Below are 14,753 nucleotides of genomic sequence, written 5' to 3'. Positions count from 1 at the left end.
AAAGACAACGGAAGAGTCCATCACGTAGTGGATCCCCACAGAAGAAATGTTTTTGTATTCAAGCCCTGTGGGCTGGGTGGGGCGGGACATGGGAAAGGAGCGGAGGTGATGGGAAGAGTCCCTGATGTCACAGGAATGCAAAACATCTGCCCCAGGGAGGCAATAGTGTCTGTACCTCAACCAACTCCTGCTACTTTTGCCCATCATACTTGGATCTAAATCAGATTGTGGTTTCTTGTTTTACATCCTGGAAATAGAGGATTTGTGAGAGGAGATGCCACTGTGACTGAGTTGACAATGGAGCAAACGAAGCAGTAAAAGAGTAATCGCATTCTCCTTCAATTATATGATCACCATTGGGAACTCAGCATTTCGACCAAGTGTTCAAACATCAGAGAATGAAGTTGGTATCATGTAGTTGAGAGCCATGGTACTGGGCCTTATAGTCTGATTTCTGAAAGCCTTATAATGAGGGTGGAGTGGCTATACATTCAATTCTCTGGTTTTATTTTTGTTCAACAAAGCCTGCAATTTTCAGTCACTTGAAAATGTAATTATAGATAATGTTTGCATCAGTAGCAAGAATACAATAAGCACACGGGCACGAGAACTCTGCTCAAATCACATCCTCTTAGGTTACGATGCATGTCTCCTGCCAAGACTAAAGGCATTTCGACAAGCTAATATTCAGCATAAAATGGTTTGTGAGTTAGACCAACCCATGCATGAACTCTACTCTAACTTTTCTATTATCCTTCCCTTTACACTGGGTGTCTGCACAGGAGACAGAAATCTGTGATCTGCTGAAAACCCAGAATCCTATGAAATGTTCATGCACTTGAGCAAAAAGACATGGAGAGGTTGAAAGTGTCCTGACACTCAAAATGGACCATGTATCATACCTGAGTTGGTCATACTCTAAATTATCTAAAATCCCTTGTTACCTGCTTAAAGGCTCACTTATTCCATGGCCCAACCATTTGGCCCACTTATGAAGAAGGGAGTAAAAATGGATGTAACTCTAGAAAGGATACTGTGTAAGTCCACCAAGTGAGGTGAACAGCAGAGACTGAACACCATCCCATTGTGCCTGTAGGTTTGTACTTGCCAAGGAATCTTCTAATTCACAGGCTAGACATAGCCCCAAGAAAGCCCCAATATGCATCTAAATCTGATGCAAAAATTAAGAAACTTAAAGTAAATGGAGGGGGTAGATACTAGGTGTCTAACAAAGTCCTCAAAAGATACCTCTTCATAAAATACGCTATTACCTTAAATGAAAAATAAATATTCACCTTAACAGTCTGTGTTAGCTGCTTCCTCATCTCAGTGTAAGCGAGAATCTACCTCACCAATAACAGATCTTGACACTGCATTGGTCCTCCCTTCTACTGACACCTCTCTTACCTTCCAGGCTCAGATAATGGTCTGGCTATAAAACAAAATCAAGTAAAAGCAATTTACATGAAAAAGCACATAAAAAGCATATTGTTGAGTTATACTAATAACCTGTATTTACACTCAAAACACTCACCTTCACCTGCAAGTTCTACAATATATCTAGAAATTCAACCTGTTTATGGTCTTAGAAGGATCTAAGAAATTCCTCAAAAGATTTGCAAGCAACTCCAGGGACAAACTGTGAGGTGACACAATAGAAAGACCTATTTTTGGAACAGATACAGAAAGACACAGGGCCAACTTTTGGTACTACCATTTTCTTGAATCTCAATTTCCTCATCTGCAAAACGGGAATGATAATACTTACCATGCGAAATTTTTCTGAAGATTACCTAAGTGGCTTAGCCTAATGGCTGGCCCACTGTTGTTGTTATTAGCTGCCATCAAGCTGGTCCCTGACTCATGGTGACCCCATGCACAAGGGAACTAAATGCTCCCCTGTCCTGCCCCAGCCCCATGATCATTAGTCTGGAAGCTCCACTGAAACTTGTTCAGTATCACGGCAATGACACACAAGCCTCCACTGAGATATACGGTATCCTAAATAAAACTAATTTAGAAAACATGCCACACAGGGCAGCATCCCTTAAAGTGTTAGTAATTCGAATTAGAAAATACACACACACAAAAGAAACAAATGGCTATCAAATAATAAAAGTATATTTGAAACCAGAGAACATTTTTTGGCTTTCAGGTCTACACTGCTTTTTCAACTGAACAGAAAACTAGAAATAAACTTGAATCAAAAGCATCCTGTTCTGACTAGACCTGAAAAATAAGTCATAGAGGTAAGATAAAGGCATAGCCATCGTGTAGCTTTCAGGGCTGACGATAGTCCAATTTCTGTTCACTTTTTATAATAGCTGGCTACAAAATCTTGGCCCAACTGAAAGGCTGCCTATAAAACTAATTAGATGTCTTTGGCACTTAAAAGATAAAATGTGCTGATTACACAGTACCAATTAATTTGTAGAGACGTATTTGTAGTATCTGTGTGGCCGGCTCCCTCTCTAAAGATTTCTCCAGTTTTTAGCCACAGAGCTTGCATTCTTAAGAATATCACTAATCTCTGATATTGCCAAAGTTCGTACTATCTTCAGAAATCCCTGGTTCACCCTGATGTAAGATGGTCTGCTACGTGAGGCAAGAGGTTCTTAGTTTTTGAGATCACATTCAGGGCCCAGCCAAGTTTCTGCACAATCAATATTAGCCCCTTTAGCAAAGAAGGTGTTAAGTATTCCCCTGGCCCGTCATGGAGGACATTTCTCAACCAATGGACTCAGATACCAAGGCTTTAAGCTTCAAATTTGAATCTGATCACGCCTGATCTCAATGAGCAAAGTGACTTATGATATTAGGGGTGAATCTTCACACTAGCTACAGTAGCTCTGACCTCTGAGGACTCTAAGGACCCTATCGACTATGTCAGGAGAAAGACATGCCTATTTAATTAAAGCATCATCACCCATCTGTCAGTTTGTCATACTGTGGTGGTTTGTATGTTACTATGATGCTGGAAATTATGCCACTGGCATTTCAAATACCAGCAGGGTCACCCATGGTGGGCAGGTTTCAACAGAGCTTTCAAACTAAGACAGACTAGGAAGAAAGGCCTGGCAATCTACTTCTGAAAATTAGCAAATGAAAACCCTATGGATCACAACAGAATATTGCCTGAAATAGTGCTGGACGGTGAACCCCCCAGGTTGGACCAAACCCAACCCAAACCCAGTGCTGTCCAGTCAATTCTGACTCATAGAGACCCCATAGGACAGAGTAGAACTGCCCCATAGAGTTTCCAAGGAGTGCCTGGCAGATTTGAACTGCCAACCCTTTGGTTAGCAGCCATAGCACTTAAGCACTACGCCACTAGGGTTTCCCCTAGGTTAGAAGGCACTCATAATACACAGTGGCTGCAACAAGGGACTCCAGCATATGGACAATCGTGAAGATGGCACAGGACTAGGCAACATTTCACTCTGTTATACATAAGGTCACCATGAGCTAGACGCGACTCAATAGCAACTAACAATAACAAAAATTAAAACACAGAAATCTACAGCCTAGATGCTGCAGATGATACAAATGCTATACCCATTGTCTTAACCCTATGCCACCTTGTAAGGCAAAAAATTGATTCCTTTTCCAAGCTGTTTACTCCTTCAGAGATTCTCCTTCTATCTTCTCCAGGCATTTAGTGACCTGAGCACCTAATGAGGCTGCACCTACAATATTTCCACTCCATATTCATATCATTAAAATGTTTTCTTAATGGCTGGGTTTCTGCTAGGGTTAGGCATTCCCATTAGGTGAGAACCAGCCTTCATATTGTACAGGTGAATCTCTTCCCATAAAAAAAATCTAAATCTACTTCAGCTGGCATAGAGAGGGGCTTTTCAGAACGTGGACATGGGCATACCAGATGGTGATATTGCTTTTACTTCACCCCATCCCAGAATGGACAGTCTGGCCACAAGTTCACAGTTGGAACATCAACTGCATTTTATTTCTCAACCATCATGCAGAAAAAGGAAAAAAAAAAATCAGTCTTCATAACGTGCTGGGCACTAAGAATTTTCTGAAGTTTATATGGGAGTAATACTGCTTTATGCGTCTTTGACTGAGACTTTAAAGCATGAACGTTCTGAGGGAGAGAACGTTAACTGGTCAGTTATAATGAAGTTCTACTGTATTAGATTCTCCTAGGGAATGTGGGTGAACCTGTGGTCAGTTTTAAGTACCCTGAAGCTATAAAATATTTACGGTGTCATTCCTTTCCCAACATTAGCCTAACAATAATACTGTGGAAAGATAAGAAGCATACCTTATTCTTCTTACTTTCCAGATGAGTAGCCTTGACAAGTCACCTGAGACTTGAAGTAGGCATGGAACAAATCAGAAGACCAGGTAGATGAACACCTATCAGACTGCTGTTTAGTAAAGGACTCTTAGCCTTGAAGAACAACTTTCCAACACGTTGCTGGAAAGGCCCTAAAACCATGTCCCCAGTGATTCCATTCCACTACAAACACGCAGATCCTGATGCAGGGCAAGTGTTCCTGACAGCAGAAATAATCCAAGAAGAAGCTATGAGTATTTAAAAACTGAAACTCACACATGGCCTATGGAATTAAAATGGTTTTTGTACTAAGAAAAATGTTTCCTGAATTCCTAAGAGGACAGTAAATTTTGTGGCCAGTGCTCAATTAAGAGAAAACTCACATGCTTCTTTGTGTCTTCTGCAACTCAATGAGTGTCGTTGTCGTGTGCCACAGAGTTAATTCCAACTCATAGCGACCCCATATTGTGTAAGGATTTCTAAAACACCAGATATGAGTGAAAATGTACTCCAAAGTGCTCTAGAAATATATAAAAAGGAAGAAATGCTATCCACCGTAGATGCTGGAAGCAACTTTTTGACACCCAAGAGTAATAGAAAAGGAGGAAAAAAAGAGCAAAATATGGGCTTTTTGTGACAAGAAAGAAGAACCCTGACAGGTAGCATTATGGTGCAATAGCAAGACAGAGACTTAATATTAAGAAATTACTTTGACAGAGAGCTGGGACTGCCAGTACTTCTAACCAGCATTCAGACTTCCAAAGGATTTGTGTGTTACTGCTAAACCCTGACAACAGGAAAAGATGGCTGGCTGGACAATAGGAGTCATGAGGGAAGATGTTACCAGCATGGACTGAAGTGAATAATTGCAGTTGGAGGCCTCCTGGTGACAATTTTGAGAAAGCAAACACAGCTGCAGCAGAGCCAAATATAGTTGGCCAAGACAATGACATCCATAAAGTTAATCATTCTGAAATATGCTACCCTTATGCTCTGACCAGAAAACTCAACACCCCTTCTGTAATGTAGGATGTCAAAATACAGTTTTAGCATGGAAACACGCAGCTGCTCCAGAGGAATTTACTACAAGTGATGGTCTAGGTATTTTGATGCTGCTCTCTTCTCAAAGCCCCCATTCTGAGAACTGTGTCATGGAAAGATGTGGCCCCTTCTCTTGAAATTTAGGAAACTGCTCAGTAGAATGAAAATAAAATGGACTTTAGCAAATATTAAAAGAACTGAAAAGATACCAATCAGGAAAATCAAGGAAAGGCAACAATTAAACTTCAGAAACAGTTGTACTCCTTGTGACCTAAGTGAATCGAGGTTGAGTACAAAGGATCGAGAGTGAAGAGTAAAGCGAACTAAATAAATTCACATTCCTCCTCTACCAAATGCTTTCCTTTTTTATGCTTTTTCATATCATCCTTCTCTTTGATTATCTTAAGAACTTTTAAGGAGAAATTGTCAGATTTCAACCTTGTTGCACTTGCTTGATACCCAATATCTTACTCTAGACTGCCACAGAGAAAACCACCGTGTGTGAGAGCCTGTGTGTTTTTAAGTTGGTTTACACCAATTTACTGCACCCCCCCCAAAGTCCCTGTATCACCTGTAACCATAGCCTTTTAAATAAACTCAGTTTATGTTCAAGACTCGCATTAGATGCATTGAAAATTTCAAGTCCTCCTTTCAACACCTATGAGATTATGATACAGATGACATAAAATGACGGCGGCAGTAAAGATGCATCAGGTGTGGACTTTCATCTGGCCATGGTTAGTTATGTCCACAGGACAAGAAAATGTTGGCTTAGGATCTGTTTTCAGACCTTCCTATGAAGATTCTTTTTTCCTTCTTACTCTGAACATTAAAGGTCTTGATAGCACCAACAAACACCTCAATTGCAACTGAGAAATAGGACTTTGCAGCAAGAATAGACGGGGCCACTAAAATAGGGAGGGTCTCAGCTTTTCACACAATGAAACATTACAGGATTATTATAGTGAACTTCTTTCACTTTTATTGAAATTACTCTGCAGGTCTGGGCAAAAGAGTAGAAACAGTTCTGAAATGGATTTCCGGCAGTATCGCTAAGTTGCTGTACACCTTTAGTCAAGATGCTAAACATTTTTGAGCTTTAAATTTTTATATTATAAAATCAATAACCTGTAAATACATGCTATACTGTACAACACTATCATAAATTTAATAACCAAAGACCATTAAAAGGCAGCTATTTTTAAAAAGTGAAGAATTATGCCCAGTAAGATGGTTTTCCACATATATTCACACATCTATATGTATGCATATAGGTGTATACATTAGATTGATTGATCTACCCATCCATCCACCTACTCATCCATCTATCCATCCCTATTTTATGCCTATGACTACAGTAGGGGGAATAACAAAATATTTTGCACTTTTAGTTTATAGAGCCAACTGATTTCACTTGTGTCAGATAAATGAGGTGCAACTTGCCTGTTACAGGGGAAGACTATGAGAAATGAAGACATAATTCATGGAAAAGGATATAAAATACCACCCTAAAATTTAATGAGCCTAAGACAGGCTCTGAACTTTCTTTAGGAAAAGCCTGACCATAAACCTTTTAGCATAAAATCATAAAATTTTAGACCTAGTATGAAAGTTGAAGAACTATTTACTCTTACAGTGCCACAAAAAAAAAAAAAAAAAAAAATTTTTTTTTTTTTTTTCAAGCTGTCCAGAAGTTATCTCAACATGTCAAATAAAATCAATGGAATTTAACTGCCTTGTCTCGGAGTGGGTGACTCACCACCATCATCTGTGAAAGTAGGAAATCTTCCGTTCTATTTGAGCCTGTAAATGTCAGACAAAGCAGCTGTTGGGCTGGGGGAACTTGATTTCCATGGTTCTGACACAGATAGCCATATACAGTCTCACTGGAAAGACAAAGCTCTTTGACTTCTTTAATTATTGAGACTCGAAATCAAAACGTTACACACACCTCATGTTTAAATCACTATTACTAGTAGAGGAATCCTGGTCATTTGTCTGGACAACTCTTACCCCCCTGCTGATCTGAAAAGAGTAAAGATTATTTAAAACCAAAATCTCTTCAGAATCAATTTATTTAAAATCTGACATTACATGAAAGGCCGTATGTGTCTGGTAAAAAAAAAAAAAAAAGCTCAGGATAATAAACTGAAATGATAGTCTAAATACAAGCTAAACTTAATTTCCATAAATCTTGAGGAGAAAAAAATGGGTCTAATAACTTGCTTGTAAGCTGGCTCTGAGGCATTCATTCAAACAGAGTAATTAAAATTTAACCAAAAACTGAATTTGCACTCATATGTCATTTTGAAAGCCATACGATTACATATTTATTAGCATTACATTTTAAATTATCAGCTGACTTTAAAACATCACTCTCAGTATTCACTCTCCGTATCTGAACGTAATATACAATCTGCAGTTCATAAAAGAGGCTGTTCATAAAACTCGCGGTGTAGCACTATGAATGTGTAAATCTCAAATATGCTTACCAGTCATGGAAATCACATAACTGGAATTGTACTTCTGTATAAATAGTTGGAGTCATCACTTTCTGTCCTGATTTAGAAGAAATGGGGAAGGTGGAATTGTTGAAAATTTCCCGAAATGTTTCCCCCCTTTCTTTGAAAAGTTCTTCAGGGGAAGTCTAAAGCTCACAGTGAATGAAAATTCCCAGGAGGGGAGAGAGGTTTCCATCCCTTCACATCTGGGTTCAGAGCATGAGAATACTGGATGGCACAATTAAACAGTGATGATGCTAAGGGGAATGATTATTTTACAATTACCTGAGAGCATCTCATTTAGTGCTCTAATTCATTTTTGTTTCCCACACAGGTTTTGCCAGGAATGTACAGCTCCATTTCTCTTAGGTTTAGCAAGAGCTTTTTCTCAAGGAAAAATAAAAATACATTTTCTGCGCTGCTACACAAGTGGCACACCCTGACGCTGGCTTTGTTGTATTACTCCATACCTCCCAGATAGTGGAAACAAACAGGACAGCCCACAGGAGAACTTGAAGGGGCTAATGAATTGAATATCATTAGTAGTTTCCAAACCCTTCCTTCTGCAGCCAGTTTTGTACGACAGATAATTACACTGAGAAATACCTAACTCTTTGGGATGGCTTGATCCCAAAACAAAAAGCAAAAGTTATGACCCACCCTGAAAAAACAAAACCCTTCAATATTAGTACTCTACGTTGGAAATAAAAGCTTTTTAACATTTGGGCAAAGCTCATCATAGGCAATAAAACACATTAATGACTTATTAATTTAGCTTCTTGAAATGTATGGAAAATACAATGCTTTGCATTAAAATGCAAATAAGTGATGCTTACAGTATGGTTTAGCAGTGTGAGGGTATGTTTAATTCTCTATAACCGCAGCAGGCTCCCATTATGGTATTTGGTCTTCTGAGTCTGAACAGTAGGGGCCCTCGTGGTGCAATGGTTAAAGGCCTTGGCTGCTAGGCTTCTAACCAAAAGGTTAGCAATTTGAACCCACCAGCCACTCCTCAGGAGAAAGATGTGGCAGTCTGCTTCCATAAGAACTTACAGCCTTGGAAACCCCATGAGGCAGTTCTACTGTGTCCTACAGGGGTGACATGAGTCAGAAATCGACCAGACAGCAGTGAGTTTTGGTTTCGAGCCTAAATATAAGCCTCAACGATCAACACTATCCTGAATTTTTACACAACAGCTAGATCATAACATGTGCTGGCAGTAACGCACTCAAGTGTAACAGAGTATTTGGCATGGTAAACACCACCAGTCCTTTTTTTTTTTTTAATGAGAAATGAATGAGTGTTTAATTTCTAAAGAAACCAAACCAAAAGGTCTGGGCAAATTGAAGTGAAAAGTTTGGGGATTTATGTAAAACCAGGAAAGAGACTACAGTCTTTCATCAGAGGCTAAATATATTGTTATTATGGCTGCTAGAAGAAAAGGGGGAAAAAAAACTCTCAGAGGGAAAACATTTTAATAATGATCCCATGAAATCTTAATTACTAGGTTCCTATCTCAAATCCTATCTCCTTTTTATCTTGTCTTTCAAGGTTCTTTCTCTCCCAGTTCACTGCATCTCATCAACAGATGCCTAAATAATCTCAATCCAGCAAATTACAATTAAATAGCAAGGCTTAACAATTAAAATAATACTTCAACCCAGATCAAGGACAATATTAGTATTCTAAAATGCCAATGTGGGATGAATTTTTGGTCCCAGGAAACAGCTGATTCTACAATATGTACTCTTAACTGAGAGATCCCATCTGAAAATGTTTTAAACACTTTCCTTAAAGAATCGGATGCACAGCCCCTCTATTAGACTCTTCTCATTATAATTTCCTTTTACGCTCACCATGGAATCAGGCAATAAATCTGAGTCAGCTCTGTATTTTATTATTTGTAACTGCATTTTCCAAATACACTTTAAATGCCACCTAGGAAAAAAAAAGACCCCACTGCTTTTGACTTTCAACGTGCTAGTACCTTCAAACCAAAATACATTTTTAATTAAAATATATTCTCAGTGAATTAACATATAGAAGAACAGTGTAAATTTGAACTAAATTAGAGTATAAAATGGCTATTCAAATATATTTGCACTGCAATCTTGAATAGGTGATACTTATTTCCTCTAACCTTCAGTCAGTTTTCATGCGGCTTAGCTGTGGTTTTCTGACAAAAATCTATGTCACATACATACACTACTTCATAGTTCTCTCTTCCCTCCTCAACCACATGTGAACATATACAGCAGACACACAAGCACACCACAGCTTTGCTGTTTGCTCTCTATATAACCTGTGTTAGCATCATCTATAAAATGGGGAGAATATCCATCCTGAAGATTTGTTGTCAAGATGAGAGACAGTGTAAATAAAACATCCTGGCACATAGTAGGCATTCAACTCACGACTCAGGTTTTTGTCATATGAGAGGGAAAGGGGAAAGTAATAATTACTTTGTCTCCTGGGATTAGCCACATTGCTGCTCTAGCAGTTTCTTAATCTATAAAACTAGGGGGGTCTGAAGAGATGGTCTCTCAAACCCCTTTCAGCAATTGCAATCATGTCCCAATGACTGCCCTTCAATTTAACTGTACATTGACAGATTCTTTTACTAGTTACACTAACTTGGGTGGACTGAGTCAAAAAAAGGTTAATTCACCAAGCGGATGAATTTACCTTCAAGATAATTTTTTCTCATTCTCAAGAATGTTACTTACCAAACGTGAAAAAAATTAAAACTTAATTTTAATTTATTGGTAGCTTCTCAGTTTCTTATTCTGACATCATGAATCTGAACTACCACTTTTTAAAGTCACATTTATGGATTTTCCACCTGCAAGTTCCCATTTCTAAGACATCGGCTAACAGATTTTTTTTAATTTAAAAATTCATACATATTTTAAAGCTCTGAAGTCTATGTATGTCTATCAAAAAGGTGAAACAAAGGAGGGAACATGCATCCTCACCCCCAATTTAAAATCAACTGTCCCAGTTTAAAACTGGAAAAAAAAAAAATCTGCTCCTATTTTATATTCACAATGCTTTGTAGTAACGATATTCTATGGTAACAAAAAGCAACGGAACTTTAATAAAGTTATTTAAAATGTCCATTTCTATGTACTTTTGATACTGAATGTTTAGAATCCCAGAACTTTGAAACATATGTTATATAGCAATTCTATACCACTACAGAGCCTTCAAATGATGTGGGCTCTTTAAACACTGCATGGCCCGTGGGTTCATCAAGCGTAATAATTCATCTCAAAAGCTATCTGTTCATCCGCCTTGAGGACTCAAAGATATTACATCTTGCAAACTTATCTAACACGTTCTTACGGGGAAACACCGTTAAAAATATGTTCTACTGTTTTACACAATCCACACCAGAAAAGCCCCTGTGCTTTATTTAAGTTCCTTTTAGGAACAGGCAGATATCTACCCTATTGCAATTCAGTCCAAATGACAATACACTACACAAGACAGTCACTCCTGAAAACAACACATTCTCACAGCTATCTTCCCAACTGAACACGGCAGTAAAAATTTACTGATATGTTGGGCGTCAAGGATTTAAACTCGTGGCATCCCCTCCCACACACCTATATCTAGTCCCTCATGTAAGTTAATCACAAACTATTTTGGAAAACAGGCTCCTGCATTCTCAGGGTTTAAGAGACAACAGTTATCTTGGCAACAAATCACAGAAGTATCCTTTACAAATCATTGTTTCTTTTATCTTTTTTTTTTTTTTTTTTTGAGTCCAAGTAGGCAAACTTTGACACACACCAAAAACAATCTGGGTGTCATTTGGAAATAAGTAACATTTGAAAGAGATATACGGTAGAAGTTATATTATGATTTGTATAGGAGACTCCATGGTTAAGATACAGAAACTCTATTCCAAACAAATAGCTTGAATACGCCACATTTGTTCACTAAACGCAAAGGGCAAATTAAATTTTCGTAATTCATAATTTAAGTGACAGAAAACAGCATCTTTCAGAAGCCATTCACACTTTACATTCATAAAGCAGTTATTATAAGTAGCAGGTGACCATAAATCCCAAATCACGATCAGGCCAAGTCTTTGGTTCATCCTGACACTCTAGAATATAAAGGAAAAAACACATAAAATTCTCATCTAGCTAATATATACACATGTATTACACATCTATACAGATACATATTTTTATGGTCGACAGGACAGAGATCTTCCAAAGCAAATATCACGGGAATGTTACTAAATAAGATAAATTTCTCAGAGAAAACTGCCAAAAGGAAATACGGTATTTTAATTTACATTATCTGATTATCTCCATTGAGACAATAAACCTGATCATGTGTACAAGAAAGTTAACATTCTTAGTATTGTCTGAAAGGACAATTCACATTTTAAATCTATTATCCCCCGCCCTCACTTTTTTTTTTATTTTAATCTTAGCTGTTCAAATAATTGGTCACTACAGAGTGTCTTGAATCTCTCAAATCATAACGTTACAGACTAGGAAAATCATCTAGCACCGTAGGGGAAAGTTAGTTGCCAGGGAATGGATCATAAAGCTGGGAACGGCCTGAACATTGGAAAGAGCATACGGTACAGTGCCAGAAAGAAATACAGACGTTAGCTCTTACAGTATGCAGAATAGGAAACATTTCATATGTGCTCTTACCAAAGATAGCAGCCTGTTTTCCCTAGACTAACTGTAGCCTGGATTCACTATCAAATTTCTTGTTGATAAGAAAGAATTCTAAATATTCCATGTCTGAAAAGGACACAGACCTCTTGGTCTCACTTTAGCAATCCTCCTTTTTCTCCCCCTTTAGGATTTCTTTTCATAACATACCTAAAATACAAGTAAATCCTATTGATTTGACAATGCCTGAGCCGTTAAAAGAAACTTTCCTATCAAGACTAATAAATCAGACAAAAATTAGACATACTTCCCGGAATTTCCTCCCTACTTTTCGCAATAAACTCTCTCCCTAGTTTGACTACACGTAAAACAACCAGCATCACATTAATTATTAAATTACAGACTACATATCAGACAAACCATCATGATTACGTAAAAATTACCTCTAATTTCTGCAGTATAGTATGCCTGGCTATTTTAATACGTAACAATTATCCTTTTCGCCTCTTCTCTCCTTCTCCTCTCTCCCCCATAGGAAAGGAATCTTTGCAAACGGTAAGTCAGGTTAGCGGGTAATTTGGGAAGAAGGAATCTTTAAATCGGCCACAACAGCTCCATCAGCCCCGCATCGAAAATGACACAAGCGTGCACAGTGGCACGCGCGCACCCCTCCCAGACACGCGGCCCCCGCGCCCGGGCGCGCCCGCGCGTGCGCCCGCCCCGCCCGCGCCCGCGGGACCCCGGGACGGCGCGCCCAGCCGGCCGGTGCTTGCCCGCGTCCTGCCCGGCACAGCCCGGCTCGGCCGAGCACACTTCCTCCTCCCCGCGTCCAGCTGCCGGCCCCCTGCCGCTCGCAGAAACCAAAGGGAGGCGGCTAATTCCTGCCCAGCCAGCTAGCGTTCCCAGGGAAAACGCAAGCGCCGGCTGATTTCCTCGGCCCTCCTTCGAGGCTCCAGAAAGCGCGACTCGCAGCGGCCACCCGGGCCGGCCTTGGAGAGGAGAGCGAGCCCCGGCGCGGCGCGGCGCGGCAGGCAGATGCCTCTCCTCAGGACGCCCCAGCCCGCCCCGGCGCGGCTCGGCGAGGCGCCGAAGCTCTACTTACATCCTGTCGGAAACTAGCAAGCGGCTCTCGACCATCATCTCCGGGAGGAAATCCAGCTTGAAAGCAGAAGTCATGTTCTCGGGCGCACGCGGCTGCGCTCGGGCGAATGGGAGCGGCTCTGCGCGCGGCCGAGTCCGCTGAGGGCTGGCGCGAGACAAGCAGGGACAGGTGCGCGCGGCCTCCCCTCGGCGGCCGCCCGAGCCGGCAGTTGTCACATTCTCTCCCCTCTCGCTTTCCTCCAATCCCGTCCGAAATCCAGTGCTGAGGCAACTGTCTGCGGAGCGCCAGGTGCTGCGAGCAGAGGCGGAGCTCCGCGCCCGCTGCGGCGGCGCTTAACCCCTGCGGGCCCGCCCGGCCGGGGGAGCTCGGCGCCCAGCCCGCGCGCCCGCCCCCGGCCCGGCCCGAGCGGCCAAGACCCGCGCTGCCTGCGCCTGCCTGCTCTGCCCGGGAGGAGCTGAGGTCACCATCTTAAAAATAGCAATACTTTCGTTGGTTCACGAGCATCCAGAAATGCAAACTAGTTCACTGGACTGACTTTGTCCTGTTCTACTAAATTCTCCATTTCCACTGCACCTGGCACGTAGCCGGAATAACCACTTTTAGTAGGTTTAGTGCAACTATGTTGCCAAAGCCTGATTCTCTTCCAGAGGAAAACGAAACTCCCAAATCAAAGCCACAAGAGACTGCATGATCACGAGCGTTTGTTTAAATGTTCCTCTGTATGATATGCTTGCCAGTGTATGAACTAACGATAATAGCTGAACCACTGATATAGCATTCATTATTTAGTCAAAGTAAATATTAGATAAATGGCCCAAGCAACATTTAGGGACTTATCTCACTGCTGTAAGGAGAAAAATGAGCCAGTCTCTGCACAATTATATTTCCTTTTGTATCATCTTGGAAACACTGAGAAGCATGTAATAACCCACTGCGGAAGAGCCGACTTCCACTCATAGCGACCCTGAAGGACAGAGCAGAACTGTCCCACAGGGTTTCCGAGGCTGGAAATCTTTACAGAAGCAGTCTGCCACACCTCTCTCCCGCAGAGCAGCTAGCTGCTGGGTTCAACAGCGGACCTTTCATTTAGCAGCCGAGAATTTAACCGCTGTGCCACTAGGGCTCCTAAATATATAAGGGACTGAGAATAAGAAATAATCACGTT

General features: G+C 40.6%; 1 protein-coding gene across 4 annotated transcripts in view; it reads right to left on the bottom strand.

Annotated features, from left to right (window-relative positions):
* The window catches only part of CELF2 (CUGBP Elav-like family member 2), a 362,155-nt gene extending 348,465 nt beyond the window's left edge, over positions 1-13,690 (bottom strand). For 2 of the 4 annotated variants that reach the window (XM_064284847.1, XM_064284848.1), the window contains exon 1: positions 13,589-13,688. In XM_064284847.1, the coding sequence (XP_064140917.1) occupies positions 13,589-13,662 (74 nt within the window). In that variant the 5' untranslated portion in view covers positions 13,663-13,688. Of the gene's footprint in view, positions 1-13,588 lie in introns of all 4 variants that reach the window. The other 2 variants (XM_064284844.1, XM_064284846.1) reach the window with 2 other exon arrangements.
* Positions 13,691-14,753: the final 1,063 nt, after the last annotated feature.

Source organism: Loxodonta africana, chromosome 4 (genome assembly GCF_030014295.1).
Source record: "Loxodonta africana isolate mLoxAfr1 chromosome 4, mLoxAfr1.hap2, whole genome shotgun sequence".
Classification (NCBI taxonomy): domain Eukaryota; kingdom Metazoa; phylum Chordata; class Mammalia; order Proboscidea; family Elephantidae; genus Loxodonta; species Loxodonta africana.
Note: the sequence above shows the minus strand (reverse complement) of the source record. Positions and strands in the feature narration are given on the sequence as shown.